At 44.7% G+C, this 20,998-nt stretch overlaps 1 protein-coding gene across 2 annotated transcripts; it reads right to left on the reverse strand.

Annotated features, from left to right (window-relative positions):
- Positions 1-308: 308 nt before the first annotated feature.
- On the reverse strand, positions 309-20,714 carry TNNT2 (troponin T2, cardiac type). Of its 2 annotated transcripts, XM_084853591.1 has the most exons (9): positions 20,660-20,714; positions 16,202-16,262; positions 15,975-16,091; positions 14,983-15,060; positions 13,979-14,089; positions 11,390-11,499; positions 9,343-9,433; positions 4,972-5,016; positions 309-640 (listed from the first exon to the last, which is right to left on the reverse strand). In XM_084853591.1, coding segments are annotated over exons 1-8 (615 nt in total). In that variant the 5' UTR covers positions 20,662-20,714; the 3' UTR covers positions 309-640. The 2 variants fall into 2 exon arrangements, with proteins under 2 accessions (XP_084709717.1, XP_084709719.1); XM_084853593.1 differs by lacking the exon at positions 20,660-20,714 and having other exon boundaries at positions 316-640; positions 4,976-5,016.
- Positions 20,715-20,998: the final 284 nt, after the last annotated feature.

Here is a 20,998-nt window from a genome sequence, read left to right on the forward strand (position 1 = left end):
ATTTTGGCCACCTAATGCGAAGAGAAAACTCTCTGGAAAAGACCCTGATTCTGGGAAAGACTGAGGGCAAAAGGAGAAGGGGACGGCAGAGGATGAGATGGCTAGATAGCATCACCGATGCAATGAATATGGACTTGAGCACGCTCCAGGAGAGAGCGGAGGACAGGAAGGCCTGGCGTGCTATGGTCCATGGGGTCACGAAGAGTCGGACACGACTGAACGACTGAACAACAACAATGTCCTTTCTACTCAGGATTGTACAATTATCCAGTTAGGATTTGTAATAGGCAATCAAGGAGAGAGAGAGAAAGAGTTGCTGCATGATTTGCTTTATTTACAGACACAGTATTCTTAACTTTGGTGACACGGTAATCGCCACACAGCAGTGTGTTTGCTCCATGTGTGACAGTGCTGCACACACAGCTACGGTCATTCTACAGAGTGAGGCCTTTGGAAGGTGGCTTGATCTGAATAATCTGGTGCAGTTGGTGCTTTCCTTTGGACCACGTGGACTGGGACGTTGGATCAAGAGCTGGCCAGAGCACAGAGCTGCTCCTCTGCCTTCTCCACAGGCTAGGTACAAATGACTTCTCACTTCCATCGGCCACCAACCACAGGCTTTCCACGGGCAGCCTTTGAACTGTTAAGGAAACAGAGAAGGAAATGAAGTTTTTCAGGTGATGGTGAGGTCAAAGCAAAAGGCAGATGGGAAAGAGCATGGGAGGGTCCACTTTGGCTCTGGACAAAGCCTGTGTGGGTGCTTCTGAACAGAGATTCTTTTAGGTCTCGGGTGACCTCATTCAACAGCTCCCACACAGAGCCTGGCCACAGCCCAACCAGATTCATTGGCCATTCTGGCCAATGTGGCAATGCATGGGATGTGCAGGCCACACGAGGAAAGAGCAATGGCAGCAGAGTATAAGCTGCAAATCATGCAACATTGTCATTTCTTTCTACACATTCAATAATGAGCTGGGCACCCAGGAAGTAGAAACTTAAACATCTCTACACCACAGACTTAAACTGATATAAAAGTGATTTTTTTCTCCCCAGAGAACCCCAAAGACTGCAGTTTTTAGAGGAGGGCATGATAGTTAAATTAGTATAAAGCACGTACAAGTATGTACTGTAGATCTGTCTCATCCCTCACTAGCTAGAGAGTAGAGGAATGTCCACAAGCCACTGCCAGTTGAGTTGGGAAACTCAGTCCTCTTTATTTTTAGAAATTAGATCTGATCTTTATTTCAGTTGTTGGATGTTTCCATCCAAAAGACAACCTAACGTATGAACCTGGTACACTAATGAACCACATCACCCACCTTCAGCCTCCTATTTCTAGATCTTCCCTACAGCCTTTGGGGGCTGTTTGCTGTTGTTTTGCTTAATAGACATATAGCCCAGCCTTTAATAAAATGTATCAGGGTGACTCAATATGCAAAATAAATCATTCTTGAATAAGTAATAGTCATATTGTGACCTGTGGCAGGATTGGTGCTGGAGTGAGCAAGAGCTATGTCTGTGCCAAGGAGGAATTCTATATTAAAGGTGCAATCCTATGCATGTTTAGACTGAAAAAAGTCCTACAACTCTCAGCATGCTCCAGCCAGCATGACTGGCTGGAGCATGCTGGGAGTCATGGGGCCTTTTTCTGTCTAAACATGCATAGCATTGCACCCTAAGGCACTTCCCCCAACTTTGACTACCTCAGTAAATGTGAGCAGAAAGAGGATTGGGTCCAAGCAGTGGCAGGAAATGCCCTAAGGCTCAACGCAGGGGTGCTGAACCTCTTACAGCCTGAGGGCTGAATTCTATTTTGAGAAGCTCTTGGGGGCTGCATTCTAGTGGTGAGTGGGGCCAAAGGCAAAAGGGGCAGGGGCAAAAATTCCAACGTATTTTAGCTTAACACTCTTACTGCCAGTAACTCAGCCTGAGGAGAGGTATTTCAGCCTTTTAGAATTGGGGGGGGGGGACTACATAAAAGTCCGGAAACCACCAAACCATCAGTGATCAGGGGAAAGGGAATGTGGCAGAAGAAAGGGGTGTAGTCATCTGGGGAACCTCAGACAGCCAGATTGGAGCCCCAGATGGGCTGTATTTGGCCCCCAGACCTGAGGTTCTGAGCCCCACTTCTGTCCATGCAGTTTTAAACTGTGAACATTTTACTAGCCTAGGATTACTGTTCATTCAAGCAAGTCCTCAAGGGGCCTGGACTTCTAAGTAAACCAAGTGAGATGTTATCTTGGAAGTGGGCCACAAATGAGCTGGTCAGAAAGCATTTGGAAGAGCAAGAACACAGTGTCAGTGAAGCCAGTGATGTCATTTCGATGTATATTGACTGAGGCTTTCGTGTCAGCTGAAATCACTGATGAGCCAGCCAGGCAATGTCTAAATATTTGTCTAATTCCCATCCCTCTGTGACCGGCCAGTGCATCTGGCTTGCTTCTTAGAAAGGAAAGCAGCTGTTTCTAAATCTGAGGTCCTCGTATCATCAGATTAAGAATGTTATTTAGGGTGCAGTCCTATGCATGTTTAGACAGAGAAAAGGCCTACAACTCCCAGCATTCCCCAGCCAGCAAAGCAAAGCTGGCTGGGGAATGCTGGGGGTTGTAGGCCTTTTCTCTGTCTAAACATGCATAGGATTGTGCCCTTATTTACTGTACAGAGATTTCCCATATCACCCTCAGCCTTTGATATTCATTTTTGCTTTTCCCCATTCCCTCATCTGTTGTCCTCACCAAACTGTCCTCCACGTCTTGTATGGCGTGATTTCCCACTGATCATCCAGGATGCAGGACCTTTACTTCTTATAATTTTAGCTCATGAAATCCTGACGTGCAACTTAAGAGATAGGATGCATAGCAGCAAACCTGAGTTTGCTACCCTGTATACACCCAGCAAAGGAACAATCCCAGCTCTCTGATGAGCACGCCTGCATGCTACACACTTTTTGAAACACTTGTTTGTCACATTTGCACCTTACATTTTTAAGTGTACACTTAATCATATGTGCACACCTTTAAAAGTAATGTGTGAAGAGGCTGATAGTCCGAGACGTGATTGTCAAAATCTTGTATTGCTGCTTTTTGAATTTTGATATATCCTCTTTCCTCAACTCCCAAATGCTAAAGAAAGTGCCCCTCCCTATGAAGCCGTACCCAGTGGCTTAAGGAGCAGGTGTCCACCTGAAGCATCCCTGATACAGAAACTCAAGACCTACCTTGGGGTGGGTACGTAAAGCCATTTCCCCTAATTACTTGCACTACAAGCCATCACAGCACACCACCACCACATCCCAATGGGCACAACATGCGACTCACCCTTTTCTGAAGCAGGTAAGGAGGGAACAAGAGAAGAAACAGGGTATAAGTAGCACATAAAACTCCTGGCTAACCAACAGGTTTGGTCTGATGCACCACCTAAAAGGTTACTAGGAAAAGAGGGATTCCTAATACAAGCTGCCATTTGTTTCTGGATTGCTGGATTAAAAAGATGAATCTTGCAACAACTCCCGCTGCTGCATAGCCACTTGGCAAGGTGGCTACATCACTTGCCCACATCAGTGGGCTGAAGCATGCTCTGTACAGTGATCGGAATTGTTGTCGAGAGGTCAGGCGATGATCCATGCCCCACTCTGCCATATGAGACCGAGGAAGGGGGGGTTTTTTTGCCTCTCTGGGCCACTGTTCTTCATCTCTGAACTGGAGGTGATGGCCAAGAGGAATAGAGGGGAATGGGCAAGCATGATGGAAAATCCACAAGAGTTACCCAATAATTTATACAAGCAGAGAAGTCAGATTCATAGAAGAGGTGCTGACTCATGGGGAAAGAGGCTGGATGCTCTATGTATCATTTGTTGGATTACAAGGTTCATAGGGGGGGAAATGGCTTCCACTTGGAGGCCTCACTGCTGGACAGCTCAGCTGCTGCAGCAAAATTCCACTGTGCCAAGCCACTTCGAACATAATGCTTATAGAACATTCTTAGAAGGGGAAGCGCTGTGAAGGAACGAGCAAGGTGAAGACCAAAGACTGTAAGGAGGCAATAGAGTTCAGAGATCAGAGGAAAACAGGTGGAAAAGGAAAAATAGGAAAGAACTTAAAGTTAATGAAGAAATGGAGAAATGCACGGGAGCAGAAGCAAACTCTAAAGGATGGATTGGGAGGGAAAGGGCTAAGAGGTGGAGCAAATATAAGACATAGGGTTGGATCCAAACTTATCTGCTAATGCTGGAGGGAGTGGGGAGGTGATCCCTCCTTCCCCGTGCAGCCCCCTTTGCCCCCTGAAAGACTTCTCTGGGGGGCTGAGGGACTCTCCAGAGCCACATGAGAGGGAGCATGAGGGGCTGCAGTGGGGAATCAGTGAAAATTGTCTCTCCCCCGCCCACCTTCCTCCAGCAGGGGCCCTCAGCTGACTTTATTCCATGGATGGAAGGAGCCCATTCATGGAACAGCCAGTTCTGGATCCAACCCAGGGAAGAGGAAGCAGGAAATAAAGGGTGTAAACATTATAGTTGGAAGACAGCAAAAAACAAAAAAACACCAATTGAAATTAGAAATGAAGGAAGAAAGTTAGAAAAGGTGGTGACAACAATGGGTGTTTTTTTTTTAAAAAAGTGATCAAATAGTATCAATTCCATGGATAGCCAGAAGTGCTTGATCCAAGACTCTTGAACGCCAAAGCACAGGATATGGTCATCATTTACAAGCCATGGATTGCTAGAGCAGAAAGTGAAGGCAAGAAATGAAGAGCACAGGGCTGGCAGACACTAACAAAGTGGAAGAGAAAGGAGGAAGAGAAGAATGTAAGCAGGCAAGTAGAGCACAAAGAGAATCTGGACAGCTCTACCAAGGCATCCCACAGAAGGGAAGGGAAAAAGAGGTGTGCATGTAATAAAAATGGGTGATTGTGGAAGATCTATTGGGAGTGCTCCGTGCCATGAAAGAGGAAGGGATAACTACACGACCCGAGTACTTACACCTTTTGATGATCACTAATGCGATTCCGTAGAACATTGATCTGCAAGAGAAATAGACAAGAGGTGAAGCTTTATGGCAAAACTTCACTATGTAGGACGGAGGAGGACTACTGTGTCAGGACAGCATGAACTGCAAGGAAAGAATATGGAGCATGGACTACACCAACCATGTGCAGTATTGTAGTCAGTAGGGCTGTGGAGCACCATTGTAGATATAAATAATGCCTCTTGTGGATTGTTGGAATTTCCATTTGCAGAACTAGGAACCAGAAAGAACAGTTTGTGTTCACCTACATCAGACCCTATCCTTTTTCTTATATCATAATAACTCTCAAATAGTTCTTCTCTGCCACATGCTACTCTTTCAGTATGGAGAGATTATAAATCTAGCTGGCTGAAATGAAATGTGGCATGCATGGTTGGTGAAGGAAGTAAGGCAAAGCCAGCTCTCCCAAATCCCTGGAAGACTTCGGATATATATTTCACGGGTGCTTCGCCAGCGAGGTTCCATAGTGATCTTGGCCAGCAACAGAATCCTCAGTAAATATCCTCTTTTCTATAGCAATAGTAGGGCTTGGAAGCAAAGCTGAGCCATTTGTGGCAAGATCCGCACTTCCTGGACCTGATGCTCCTTTCGAAGCATCTCTGCAGTGCTCTAGAGCTTGAGCATTATGTATTGTTCTCTGTTCAAGAATGCCCTGCTCATGAAGTTCCCACAAATGTGGAAAGGAGAATGACAAAGGTGTAAAGCCAAAGCACAAGACCATGTGGATAGCTAGAAATGCAGTTTTGTTTGCTTAAGATGCCAACTCACTCTTGCTTCTCTGGTGTAAAGATCCAAAGTACAGAAGAGAGGTTCCAAAAGCGCTGCCCATGTACTTACCCCTGCCCATGGTCTGGCTGATAAGAGAAGTCACTGGTTGATCTCAGTAAACTGAATCTTGATTCTAGAAATCATTGCAAGCCAAGCAGGACAAGCATGCAAGACGACAAAAGGCAACCTTGAGAAGATACTGACAGCATCCAAACTTTACTGGGCCATAAGAGGGCAATATTCAGAGCAGGGCTTTGCACACACGGTATATCATTCATCACTGTACTTTGCTGTTTGCAGGGAGCAGGACATACTTACTACTTGCTTAACTCATCGCAGCGTGCAGTGAGTATGGAAATCTGGTTAGGGTTAGAGAAAGGAGAATGTTACAGATCTGAAAGCCCTGGAAAAGGGAACGTGAACAGAAAGAAGATGGTGACCTGAGAAATCAGTCTTCAATATGCAGTTAAGGACACTTAGCACCTTGCTGAACAAGGGTCAATATGCACAACGAGAAGCAGAACTATGGGTTATGGTAGAGTGCATCCTATATACTAGTAGCAAACTCATTCTTAGAGTGCTGACCCTTCTGTAACCAAAATGGCACCATCCACGCACAAGAAGGAGGTGTCAGTAGGCTTAGAAGAACCTCAAGGTTTGCAGAAGTCCCCCCCCCATCAAGAAAACAAAACTCATCAGAATAAAAATTCTAAGAAAGGAGGAGCCCTGAAATTAGTCCAATGAGGACTGAGCATGCTCAATGGCCACATAATGCTAAGTGTCTGTTGGGGTGGGGAAAATGGAAAACTGAGAGGAGGGAAGGAACCTGGAAAAGGGCACAGCTGGCTGTAATCCTGAACATGAGCACTCCATACTGCAAAATTTTGTTGTAGGTGTCTATTATGGTGAGGCCTGAAAGTAAGCAGGGTAGCCAACGACAAGACGCACATGCCACTGACCAGCTCCATAAACACTGCATTGTGGCCCTGCATTTGATCAGTGGCAGCAGCATCTCAGACAAAAGTCCTTGCTCATTTTAATGTATGGAACTAGGGCTTTATCAATATAGAAGGGGACTGGGAGGTACAGAGCAGCAAGCCAACGGGAATCTTATGCCCACCACACAACAGATGGCAAATAGGGGACAGGCTATGATTCAGGAGAGCTCAAGTTGTCTCCTGACCTCAGGGGGTTGGGGGACAGAGCTCTGGCATTCTGTAAAGGCTGTTTGCAGAGCTGGCTGATGGATGAGGAGAGAGTACTAGCCAAAGGCTTTTGCTGCAAGTTCTAAAACACCCCTCCGCATCCTGGCACCTCCCAGATGTGTTCAACTGCAACTCCCATAATTCCCAGCCATCATGGCCAGTGGCTCCTCTAAAGGAACAGGCTGAACATTTCTGCTTCCTCTTGCAATATCTCTGCTTGCCTTTGAAAGTTGAGCACTTAGCCTGGAAGAGGCTGGAGCCCCTCAGAGGAGGGTTAAGGTGTGCTGATGAAATCTAGAGGCTTATATTTGAGCCAAGCCAAAATGCTCCCCCCTCCTGCCTGCCGTACTCTCCAATTCATGGGCGGAACAAATTTTGGGGAGGGGTGGAGAATATATATCGGGTGGTGGTGATGAATTGACCCCCAGTGGCAGAGTTCCTCTTGGCAGCACCATCCCCCTCACCCACCCATCCCCAGAATGCCCTGGACATAGAATTATGGTGGGGCATTCTGGGAGGAAATGGTGGCCATCACAAAATAAATGGGGGAGCACAATTTCTCTAGTAATGTCCCAGAACAATGCTAAGTCAAAGGCATTCTAGCAAAACAAATATCAGGAAACTGCCAACAGGAGACCCACTGCCACTAAAGAGAAGAGACAGCATCCCACCCCACCCAAGAAAGAAAAATACTGCCACTACTGCCTAGCAATTTCCTTCCCCAAATGGCCCCCAATTTCAGCCTCCCTTTCCCCCGCTTCCCAAATTTTAAGCCAAATATTTGAAAATTCTCACTTTCGGCTTGGCCCTAGCTTATGTTATGATTAGTTTGTGAATGAGAAATTGGAATAGGTAGATGCTATATTTCACTCCAGTTTTAGTGCAGATTAATTAAGCAGCTGTGGCCCTATTTCACTAGATGCAACCACGACCGCACAGGTAGGTGCTCTCAAAGCAAATGAGACCTGGTCTCCTCAGTACAGGATAAATATTTGCTGAAGAGTGAACCGGGCCAGAACAGCTTCGACAGAGTCTGTTGTAGCTTAAGGCATGATTTGTGGCCTCCTGAACCTTCACGAGCCCGGACTGGTGCTTTTTCACCCATAAAGCTACATCAGTTTGAAGCAGGGAAGTATCTGGTTCCACTCACTGAAACAGCCATTTGAGGCAGGCTTCAAATGGTGATAAAGTTAGCTTCAAGTGAGACAGGTCAGATGAATCATGCCTGTCTGTCTGTACTTGTTCTGAGCAGGGTGGAAGAAGGGAGTTACCTTGTAATAAAAATAAAGATGATGCATAAATTCAACTAGTGTTGTGTTTAATGTTCAGTTTTCAGGTTGGAAGTAGTGCTTTTAGAAAAGGAAAAGTATTTCCTGGGAAGCCGTAATGATGAGAAAGTTCCCCCCACCCCAAATCTGTTCATCACCATGATGTCCTCAAGCTGCTGCAATGCTTCAGTGCCATTTCTCTCCCCACTCCCACCCCTGTTTATAATTACAGGGTCTTCTTCCTGAGAACAGTAGTATGGGTGATCCCAGCCAATCCGGGATTGTGTAGTGAATGGGACGTCGTGACAGAATGATATGATGAGGTCCCTCAGGACAAAGGAAACTGATTGGGAGGGCCATGCTTCCTATATCAGTCACATGGGTGATCCCAGCCAATCGGGGATCATCTATGATGACATGACAATATGTAGGATGTCTCTACACCAGCCTAAAATCCTGCATTTAAAATGGGGCTTTCTGCTTCCATTTTAAATGCAGGATCACAACAATTCCCTTTCTCACCTGCTTCCTTTCCCGCTCTCCCTTCTCCCTCCTTCTCCCCATATCTGAGTCTTCCATTATCTTTCATTGATCTCACTTCTCTTCTTGCAACTTTTCCTCTTTTCACAGAGGGAACTCAAGCAGAACACAACAGGGTAATTTGATTGTTCATTATCTGTGATCTGTTTAAAAACGGAACAAAGGGCATTTAGTGCAGGAGATGCCCTGGAGGGTCACAGCGTCATGTAAAGAGCCCACAAACTTCAGTGAAGGAGCAATCTCAATCGCAGGATAAAACCTCTGGGTGAAACAAGCTGTAGCCAATCAGATGTCATGGAGAGCAAATGAAGCAGCCTTCAGGAAGAATTGCCTTCCCTCTCAATGGACAAATACTTTCACCCTCTTTTGACAAAATATCTGAAAAATTGCTCAAAGGGCAATTACTTTTTTTGACACTGCTGAAAATGCTTGTGAAAAGTGCCCTCTCTTTCAGCTCAGGCTTAGTAGGAATATCCAGCTACCCTGCATAGAAACTGAAGCTGTAGAAAACCAGATATTCCAGCAGACATTCAGACTCACTTCATATTTCTGCTTCTTGAACTTTTCCTGCAAGTCAAATTTCTCAGCTTCCAGGTCATGGATACTCTGCCACAGTTCCTTGGCTTTTTCCCTGATAAGAGAACATGCAGTATCAGTCAAGGTGGTAGCCAGTGTTTACATGCACAGTGTTAACATGTGTGACGATATTCTACGTCCTTGGGGAAAAAAATGTTTCGTGTATGTATTGTGTATGCATATTGGGTTTTGGTTGTGGATGTATTGTGTGTGTGTTTCAGTCTGTGAATATGGATATATGTATTGTTTATGGATTTTGTGTAATGTTTAACCAGAATATCCTTTAAGTTTTTGGAAGTCCCAACTGCCAGTCACTCACCCTTCCACCCATTTATGTCCTTTATCTTTTATTTCTTTTTAAATACATAAATGCTTTGGATAATTCCTACTTCATCAATACTAATGCTGACCACTTTGCCAGAACTAGGTTTTCTGGCAAGTGTGGAACAACCTGGATAAAACTGAGGCACTGTGCATCCGTCTTTAAGTTTACCGGAGGTTTGCCTCCAACCAACTCAGTTTGTTTCCGTGCGGTCATTGCACCCTCTAGTGGTCTAACTGCCTGCCTCCTGGGACGGATGCATGATAATTGTATGAGTAGCCGTTATTACAATTGCATACCAATTCTCACACTTCTTGACATGTAACCGTTTAGGATATAAGACCCTCTGCCATCACTTAAGGTGTGTTGTGGGCGGGTGCATATGCACCCATATCCGAAGCAGTGTTTACATTTCCAAGTACTGATACACTACTAGAAGCTAACCTGGACCTAACTTGTCATGGCAATAAGCCTTGGCATCTCACTGTCTTCACATATTACCACATGATATGTAACCCCAAATTATATCATATGGAGAAGGCCTTATTCTCCTTCTTTGCTGGAGAAGAGCTTTGAATGTGGGAATCAGATTCCATGAAGTGAATGTTGTTCATTATGACACTATGGAATTGTGGTACTCTTACAATGCATGCTTTAGTATCTCAGTGTATGCTCAGGCCATCATGCCTCCAGTGTATTTCTTCCTCCATCCTTAACATCTCTGTCCCCCTTATTACTCCAGCCATTCAAATCTGGGAGATGTGGTTGAATAGGATTACTATAACTACAATACCTAATCCTCTCCCAGACGTAGTGCCTATAGGCCAGCCTTCCCCAACCCGGTGGCCTCCAGATGTCTGAGACTACAACTCCCAGCATTGGCCATGCCGGCTGGGGATGATGGGAGTTGAAGTCCAAAACACCTGGAGGATGCCAGATTGAGGAAAGCTGGTCTATAGAAAAGCACCAAGAGGAGGGGCAGTTGCTGTTGCCATGCCTACAGGCCCCTTCCTTCCTATCTCCCTCCACCTGGTCTTCCTGCTTCCGGCTGTGGACAGCCGTAGTCGACTGTTATCCCACAACATATGGAGGAGGTCTTTAGATCATGGGATTTATAGGAGAATGGATCAGGCGGTGCAGGCACTACCAATAACGCTCTAGAGTAATGCCTTCACTTGCTCCCCTTGTTCATTTTGCTGTTATTTAGGTGTTTGTGGGGGGCTGTGCAATCAGTCCCTGGACCTCACCGGTGGCTTTCTGTTGCAAATCCCCCCCCCCTTGATATGTGTGAGAGAGGCAAACAAGTTGTGACATGGCATCATCAGACAGGGTGGCATTGGCACCAGTGGGGGATTCCACCCCCAATGCATATACTAGCTTCAGAGGAGGGGATTTCTTCAGAACTGCATTAATTAACACCCCTCCCCCAAGTTGGTGCCATCTGCATTTTTAAAACAGAACAAACCCCTTCCATGTTAAATGCAAGGGCCGGCATTTAGCGTCATGTCTAGTTTCACCCCGAGGAACCACAAATCATACCTAACCTTCAAAATGTGGAAAGTAGTGAGTAAAAGACTGTGTTTTTCTCTGATTCCTTCTTTACCATGCCTTGGGTCTAATGAAGAAATGGGTTCCTTACTGGCATTTGAGATTCTTTCTGCTGACCAAGGTATTAGCCTTCCTTCTCACCTCAGTTTGTCTTCATTCAAGTGATCAATATTCAGAGGTTTCCGACGCTCACCGAGGATCTTTTTCTTCTTTTCCCGCTCTGTTTGTTTTTTCCCACTTTTCTTCTCCGTCTAAAGGAAGCAGTTCATGAGTGGCATTGCTGTCTCTTGAGTTTAACAAAATCCCTCCTCCTCTTCTCCATGGTGAGTTCAAGGACTCAGGCAGAAATCAAAGTGACAAAGGACCAGACAACATGTTACGCTACTTACGTAGCATGTACCTGCAGCTTGTCTCACTTTTTACTCTAGTATAAGCACACATGGCCTTGATTCAGATCAGGACCACCACAGTGTGGGAGAAGAAGGTTAACCTCCCCCCCACACACACACACAACCATTTTTTATAACTTCCCCCCTATTTTTAACCCCTCCCATGGTCGAGGAAATTCAGGGGGAAATGAGGGGGGAGTTTTGACCCTTCCCACCTGGAGCACGGTGGTCCCAATCCAAATCAGTGTTGCGCATGCTTAAACTAGAGTAAAAAATAAAACAAGCCTCAGCTACATGCTTCGTGATTAGCATAACGTGTTGTTGTTGTTGTCAGCTTGGCTCAAAGTATGCTGTGGCACTTTAACAACTGATTGGAGCTTGAATGGGGCAAGAATGTCCCTGTGCAAAAGCCCACTTCATCAGGTACATGAACTCTGGACATGGAAGGTGAAAGTAGTACACATGGATGAAAAAGAAAGCTGAAGAGTTTCCAAGGGCTATGCAAGTGTGATATGCTCTCAGTGTATCTCTCCCAGCCTTTCCAAGAGGATAAATTGCCACACAAACACACACAGGAAATTCTGCCCCCAGATATGGGCTTCAGCTTGTACAAGGGTGACCATGTGTCCCACTTTCCAAAGGACAGTCCACTATTTGAAAGGCTGTCAGAAGACAGTCCTCTATTTGAAGGTTTGTCCAGCTCACCTCTGGTTTTAAGATGGAAAAAAAATGTTAAGAAGGGAGAGCAGAGGGCCTTGAGCTTGTCCATCAACAGTTAGCATCTCGACAGCAGACTGAGCAGCAAGCACACAGGTCACCTGGGGCCCGTCTACATGGGAGGTTTTCTCCAGTGTTGCTGTGGCTTAAAGTCATTAGGGACACATGATGTCATGGCTACTCTGCAGCAAAGCCGTCATTTCCACCCTGAAACCCAGAGTTTTCTCAGGGGCGTTGTGTGCTGCACTTTCCCTTTAAGTTGGCTTCCGCCTGCTTCCAGTGCAGTGTGCCCCATATCCCCGAACTAAATGTGGCTTTTTGCATGTGTGTTGGGGGCGTGTTCTGCTGTTGCATCATCATAGGTGGGCTGCCCCCCTTTTTCCCCTGCCTCATCCCTGCTTTGTGGGATGGCGGCCATCAGGATTTGGGGAACTCATTGCCCTCAAATGCACTTGAGCAAAGGGCAGAACTCCTGCCAAAGGGTAAGCACATGCTCAGCGTCCCTAGTTGGAAGTAAGGGAACAGCTGACTGCCCCAGTTTAATTTTGGATTTAATTTGCTCCACATCAATTGGGGGGGGCGCGTCAGATTGGGGAAGTAGGCTGGTTGTCTCTTTGCATATCACTGAGCACGGAAAGGGGGGTGCAGAGGGAAGTGAGCCTATTATTCTCAATGGGCACTGCTTCTCTGCTGCTGCCTCTCCTGCATCCTTCAGTTTTCACTGTTATCACCCCATCGATACAGCGAAGTACTGGGGCTGCAGACTCCCGCTTCTGCCTGCCTCCTCTCACTAGATAGCTAGTACTTGAAACAGTGCCGCTAGATTTTCTCAATGAGAAAAAGATGCTACAGATTCTCCATGGGGGGAAAGCAGGCAACAGAGGCTGCAGAATGAGAATGGGTGAAGCAGCTTGATCCCTGCATTTGCTCCCTGGAAGTGCACAACTGGGTTTTTATGACTGGGCAACACAGGCTGCAGACCGTCAATGGATAAAGCAGCTAGATCCCTGTATTTACTCCCTGGAGAAGGAGAAAGGAGGTGGAAGCTCTAAATCCCTATTGGCTGGAATGGGGCAAAATTGTGCTGGTGGGGTGCTCTCATAGGGAAACTTCAGATGCTGTCGGGAATAATAACATGGTAGCCCGGGGGAGCCTGGACAGGGGCGGGAAACAAGACTCTCTCATTGGTTGAGCAGCACCTGCCTGGTTGATGATGTTCAGTTCTACTCCCCCCCACCCAACCTAGAAGTATGTTCCTTTCAAGCACCGTGTGACCCATGAAAACCGGGTTTTAAAGGTACGGTACACTCAGCTTTTCTTGCTTCGTGTTTTCCAATTTCATGAAAATCTGGATAATACTTCAACACGCTTCTCATTCCATTGTCGCGAAGATCCCCCCAGGTCACAGTGTTCCCCACTCAGGTGAGATGTATTAAATTTCTATTTAAATTAGATGAATTCTTTCTAAACATACATTTATACATGCAAATTAGCATATACAAATTTTAAGCAAATCTCTGCCCTCTCCTGTCCTCTTTTTTGATGACGCATTTCCTCTCTTTTTTGTGATATGTCCTATCAAGCCATCCTAGCTTGTACTAGATCACTCAGGCTGTACAGGTACCTTTTGTAGGTAGCCTCCAAAATGGAGCATGTTGGAGAAAGCCTTTTTTTTCCTGGCATCCTCTTCGGCCCTCTTCCTAGCTTCCTCTTCCTCTTTCCGAGCTTTCTCTTCCTGCCAAGGACAGAAACACAATAGTGTTTCAGAATGTACAGAGAGGTAAAGGTAATTTACAGGAAGGTCAAATCCAAACTTCCAATTGTGTAGGGGACTGGATGGACACAACTCAGAAAGGATGGTATACAGGTGCTTCGGACTCCAGTGTTTCTGGAGGATCATCAACGCTATTCAATATGCTGGAAGATTAGCCAAAATAATAACAGTTCTTAATAGGTTCTTCCTTGTTTGGTTTGGTTTTTCTGCGCCTGAAGGCAGGGGACATGTAAGAAAATATGGAACAGTTTGGCTGGGTTTGCATTATAAACTGAGGAATTATAATCTGGTTTGGTCTGGTGCGCATAAAACCTAGGTAAGTGATATCACCCATTTCCAAGGCTTCCTGTTCACTGGAATAGCACCCAGACAAAGGATGATGGACTTGTACTGCCTGAGCATAATTCTTAGGGCCAAGCTAAACATTCTGCTAATCCCAATGGAGACGTTTTTCTTTTTTTTTCACAGGAGGTGGAATTTTGGGGGGGGAATGGAGGGGGAGAAGGTCCCCCTCTCCAGGATGCTGTGGTCCTGATATGAATCTGGGCCACACATGGTTACACAAGAGTAAGGAAAGCTATCACGCATTCCTACATTATGCATGATTAGCAGAATGTTTTGTTTGGCCCTTACATAGACAGCTCGGTGAACAATTTGTTCCATGCATAGGCAGGGGGCTGCCAGAACCATTTCTTTTCAAACTCTCAAAGGCCTTGAAATTAACATTCACTGAACTTGAGCACGCTCCGGGAGAGAGCGCAGGACAGGAAGGCCTGGCGTGCTATGGTCCATGGGGTCACGAAGAGTCGGACACGACTGAACGACTGAACAACAACAACAACAACTGTACTCACAGCCAAGCGGGCCTGGCGTTCCTTCTCTCGCTCACTACGGATCCGTTGTTGCTCAGCTCGTTCTGCTCGCCGCTGCTCCTGTAGGAAGAAGAAAGCCCAGTACTGTTCAGGGGAGTCCTGATATATTCTGATCGATGTCCCCCTGCTCTGAACACAAACAACGTGGCCTGAGACAGCCAGGGGTGATGCTAAAATACCTCTGCTGTCAATAGTGCTGGTGCTGGACCAAGCTATTTTGACATCTGAGCAGGGAAATCCAAATGGTGCCTCCCAACAGTAAAATATAGAATATTATGGCTACAATCCTACACAAACTTACTAGGGAGTAAGTCCTATTGAGCACAATGGGAATTACGTTTGAATAAATAGGCATAAGATTGCAGTGTTAATATGTAATTGATAGTATGTTTCCCCTTTAATGATGCACACATTTTGCTTCCTACAGTACCTTGTCTACCTTTGCCCAATGGTAGGGCCAGCTCTGGTCATTTCTCAGTTCCCAGTTCCCAACTTCTTACTGAAAACAAAATAGTATTTGGGGGGATCCATGTGTATGTGTGTGGGGGGGGGGCACGATGGGCCACAAGGTCAAAGAGAGGAACAGATGGCACTCTTCCAAAACTCAGCATCTAAATAAACCATGACTTTGAGATGCATGTTAAGTCAGACGTACGCCCAATAACTTTCCTCCCTAGTTAAGTGGAGGATTACAGCCTTAGATTCTAATCTTAAATACCATAACTGTAAGGTTCCCTGAAGAGATTCCCATGGTGTCTATGGACCCTAACCTTGACAATTGTATTTGGGCCATAAACATTAATGGCTGCACAAGTGGTCATGACCTTGGCACTTGGTCATAGAACAGTAAAACTATTACTACCAGTAGCAGCATGCCAGCTGATTAGGGGACTGAACCTGAGCCCTGTTAGAGGAACAAATCTAGGGACCCATTAAAGGTTCCTAGATAAGAGGTGTGCAACTCTTTGACGTACAATTCTGTCCTTGAGGAATATCAGCTCTTCCTCCTCCTTCTTCCTATTCTCAAAATGGGCCTCAATCAGGGCTTGCAGCTCATTCAGATCTTTCTCCATTCTCTTGCGATGAATGTCCTACAAGGGAGAAAAGACATGGCCAAGATTTGGTACCCTTCTATCAAAAACAAAGAAACTGACTGACAGAGAAAAAACTGGTTTGTTGAGATGGCAGTGGGTGTACTCACATCAAAATCTACTCTCTCCCCATCAGGGATCTTCGGAGGCACCAGATTTGGCATAAAGAGCCTGAAATCAGGAGGGGAAAAATAAACAAAGCGGTAACCCATTGGTATTGCAACCCCTGGCTTCTGTTTCAGCCCACCTCTTTTTGTAAACCTAAATATTTATTGAAATTATCTTTCGTCTCACTGCAGCCCCTGTAAGAATCCACAATTAATCCATTTTTTTCAATGGGGGTCTGTCTCTCTGTTTGCAAATGTGAACCAAGACAATCTGACCAAGACAATACAGACAATTCTTCCCTTGTAAAACTCTTCCTTTGTCAGTACCACTTCAGCCTACAGGTGGGGAACTGCATTGCTTGGATGCTCACCAATGGGGTGGGGGGGACCACATACATCTAGAAAACCAGCATATCAGGGTTAGGCTACAACCTATCTCCCCAACATCTAGTTTTCTATGTGCGGGGATGTTTTGTTTCATTTTTTTTTTAATTTGGGGAAGCATTCAGTTATGCAATGCCCCAGTATACAGTCCAAATGGAATAGTACAGGAACAGTTTTACCATAGGATGAGATGTTTGTTTAGAACAGGCCATATGACGGCCCTTTTGGGGGGCACAAACTGCTGTTATATGTAAACAAAGGTGGCATGAATGGAATAATTTAAAAAAAAAATCTAAGTCTGTAATACTAATCTCATGAGTTCTTAAATGCCTGAGGTGGACAAAGATGATTTTTAAATACACACACACACACACACACAGACTAAACTTCTTATATTCATCCCTTTGGCCAGTGGTCTAATAACTAGATAGTCTCATCAAAAGGTCATTATCTTATGCTTTAAATGAAAAAAAGAGATGTAGCATCTGTGAGTAGAATCTTTCTATGAAACACAAAAGATCCCATACTGGGGAATGATACATGAATGAAACCCAAATCTGTAACAATGAAAACCTGGGAGGGAGCTAAACCGACACTCGCTCCTGTTAGAACTCACTGTGCACATTTTATGTAAACTGGTTGTCAATGTGGATATAGTTCCAAGCCAAGGGAACAATTTATAGCTTGTTCGAGGGCGCCACATGGAATGTCATCATGGGCTTTTACAATGACCACACCTGTCACTGTGGTCTTATTTTCCTTATATGAGCCACTGAGCAGCTGTAATAACTTTATATCTGGGCATGTGGAGTGGGAATGTTATCCTTGAGATAGCACTCTGTCTGTGAGCTTGTACACCCTGTCGCATTGCACAGTGTCTCTGCACTTGCAAGCACTAAATAAAAATGTTTTTAAAATATTCTAGATAATGTTGTACCACCCAAAGAGATTGTGTATTTGCTTCTCTGAATTTCATTTTTCTTAAAAGGTGCAATCTTTGCAGTGCAATCCTATTATGATCAATAAAACTTACACCCACATAAGTGCACATAGGATTAAAGCCTTACAACACAATCCTATACATGTCTACTCAGACATGCGGCCTGTTGAGTTCAGTGGGGCTTACTCCCAGGGAAGTGGGTATAGGACTGCAGCTTGATTGTCTCTTTTTATTGTTGTTCTTATATATTGTTATAATTAAAGATAAAAATATAAGTAAAAACCAAATAAACTTTAAAAAATAGTATCTGTAGTGTGAAAACAGATGAAACGTAAGCTATGCTACAAATCTTTCATGAATTTCCTTTTAGGAAGCCTAAAATATCACTGCACTTTACCCTCTAGTTAGTTCCAGGCTAGACATATTTGCATGGTTAATGGGTTGTGGCTATGGGAGATCCAGGTTGACGTCTGTGCTCAGCTTTCGGATGGCTTTGGGGGAGTCACTCTTTCTAGCTTACTTTGTCTTTGTAGAAATGTTGAAACCAATCTGCCTCTCTGAGCTCTTTCGTGGAAGGGCGGGATACAAATGTAAAAAAATGGTCTGGAAACTTACACTGTTCCAAAACAGGGCAGCGAGATTGTTCACAGGGACCAGTCAGTGTGATGATATAATTACAGTGCTTTATGATCTGCACTGGCTTTCAGTCCATTTCTGGGTCTGATCGAAAGTACTAGTATTAACTTTCAAAGCCCTAAATGGCTTGGGGCTAGGTGAGTTGAAGGATCGTCTCCTCCCATATATACCTGCCTGGACCCTAAGATCGTCTTCAGTGGGCTCTCCTCCAGATGACCCCAACAAATTAGATGAGACAGGTGGCTACTAAGGATATGGGTGAAGGCAGTCCTTCAAGTAACTTGGTCCCAAACCATTTAAGGTTTTAAAGGTAAAAACCAGCACTTTAAATCGGGCTCAGAAACGTATCGGTAAACAGTATTTACCCATATGTCAGGTTGTTGTATTTTATGGTTTTATACTGAGCACTTCTGAAAATTCAGTAGCTTAAGTGAGATTGGAGCCATTGTTGTGTCCACCAAAGAGCCTTCTGAGAGCTTTTCTACATGAGGTTGTTAATCGGCTGTATCTACTTTCGGTTTCGTTGCAGAATTGCGCTACACTAAGAGTGTTTCCTTTCCTGCTTTTCTACTACATAGCCTTTAGCTGGCACTGTGGTATAGTGGAATAACACAAATAAACAAGTAAAAAAAGCACTTTCTTTCACTTTCACAATTAAATACCGTATTTTCCCTACCCCCCCCCCAAAAAAAACCTCACAGGAAGTGCTTGTTAAACACAGAAGTGAAACTGGAGTGTCATGACATTGTCTAAAGAACCCATAAACAGCCATAAGTAGGGAATGAGGAGCACATAACTGCCTTGAGTAGAAAAGTCCTGACTGAACATGGCATACAGGAAGAGGAAGACTGCAGAGACAGCTGATACATATGGCTCCCCAGTCCAACCCTCATATCTGAACCTCATCTCTGCCCTTCCCTGAACCTTTGGGTAGGACTGATCCTACTGATGAGTTTGCAACAGGAAGTGGACAAAGAGAACTTCCTAAAGTCAACTGGTTCCTAAAGAGTCATGGGATCCGAAAAACAGCAGTGGGGATGGAAGTATGGAACTGGGCAGCTCAACCACATTGCACCTCATGTTACAGAAGTGATATGCTGAGGCTAAGAGGTAGTGAATTTAAGACTATCTATCTTGGGATTTCATCGCTAAGCTCACATTTGAACCTGGGACTTGTAGTTCCTTTAGGGTTATTTTATAAAGAAAGGCAGTGTATAATTTTTAAAAAATAACTAAATATTATTTATCAAATCCCACTCCTCTTCTTCACCTCAGCTTTGACAATCATTTGATGACCTTGGGAAAATCATTATCTCTCACAGGCTCACAGCTGAATGTAGCCCGCAGAGATTATCTGAGAAAATGTGCAATAATTATTATTTTATCTGGAGTGCACTAGATCAGGGAAGGCTGCTCTAACCACTATACCACACTGTTACATCATTTATTTTTCTTTTATTGTTGTGTTTTTAACTATGATTTTAATTTATTTAGTGTTATGATGTTTTAATTTTGTTTTAATCTGGATCTTATTATTGTCAGCCACCCTGAATGCCATTCTTTGGTGAAAAGGCAGGGTATAACTTAGCTAACTAAATAAATACATGGGGAAAGTTTTATTTAAAAAACAACAACAATACTGCACATGTTCAAACAGCACCCAGGAGAATGCAATAGGGTTACTATGCTGAAAAATGAATAGGGGAGAGCCAATTCCGTTATCAAGCATGGGCACCTCTGTCTTTATTTTTCTTCCATTTTTCTTTAATCCCTTAACATCTTCTCCCTTCTTTATGGCAGCTGCCACCTCAGCAATTGCATAATTTACCACAACATTAAATCTAAGGTGTATATATATACTTACTTGGGCCTGCGTTTTGATTCCCCTGCAAGAAACCAAATGAACACTTAAGATAAAACAAAGATAGTTATCTGCTCCCTTTGAAGATAAATGGTAGAGACAGGACTTCCAGTATTCCCACTGACACCTCTAAGGCCTATACTACTTTTTATGGGTAGAAATGGTTCTAGGTGCCACATCACAGCACAAAGTTTTGTTTTTTAATCTTTCTTTGTTAATCACTGGAGACAATCGTATAGTTTGTGCTTCTTTTCCATGTTCATCTTCAGGGCTGGCCCAAGACATTTTGCTCCCTGCGGCAAAGGACAAGATGGCCCTTGCTTTAAAGCTGGTGAGGGGACAGCATTCTCTGCTGCACCCGAGGGCAGCAGGCTAGCTTATGGGGTGCAGGACAGGCTGTGTGGCAGTGGCATACACACACACAGCTCCGCCCACCAGCTGAGGGGAAATGGCTGGGAGACTAAGGAGGAACAGCCGCTGTACCCCAACATCTGCTGCCTGAGGCAGTTGCCTCACTCTGCCTAATGGTCACAATGGCCCTGTCTCCCTCTCATCTTTTCATGCCAGATACGTCACTGAACGCAATATAAGTATCAGTCCAAAAGGAATGAGATTTCCTTAGGCGGTGGCCACGCTGCACATGGAGTCCCCTTTTCATTTACCTTCTTCCGGTTCTTTAGCTTGCTCTTCTTGTTCTGTTTTAAAATAGGAGTAAAGAATTTTGATTAGGGTTCTACCACACGGGCAAAGTTGCATCAAGAACCTCCACTCCCTGTTGATACATTTTATTTCCTCTAAGCTGGGCCTGACATCATTCCTAGCATGCTTCATACTTCATTCACTCATTGCTGGAAAGATTCACATTGCTGGCATTCTGGTATTTGGTGATCAGAGGCAGCAGCCTCCCCTCTCCTAAATTTTTATAACACCAGAATCTACAGGACAGATTATGATGTGATGTCAGTGTTATGGACACCAA

Source organism: Heloderma suspectum, chromosome 4 (genome assembly GCF_057233095.1).
Source record: "Heloderma suspectum isolate Gila_16-S chromosome 4, 16-S_ref, whole genome shotgun sequence".
Classification (NCBI taxonomy): domain Eukaryota; kingdom Metazoa; phylum Chordata; class Lepidosauria; order Squamata; family Helodermatidae; genus Heloderma; species Heloderma suspectum.

Excerpts from the sequence above, each read along its gene's own strand:
- TNNT2 (XM_084853593.1), bottom strand. The coding sequence starts at position 16,255 with ATGCCAAATCTGGTGCCTCCGAAGATCCCTGATGGGGAGAGAGTAGAT. Across the intron at positions 16,092-16,201 it reads GGGAGAGAGTAGATTTTGAT|GACATTCATCGCAAGAGAAT; the intron begins GTGAGTACACCC and ends TCTCCCTTGTAG. Across the intron at positions 5,017-9,342 it reads TCAAGAAGCAGAAATATGAA|ATCAATGTTCTACGGAATCG; the intron begins GTGAGTCTGAAT and ends TTTCTCTTGCAG.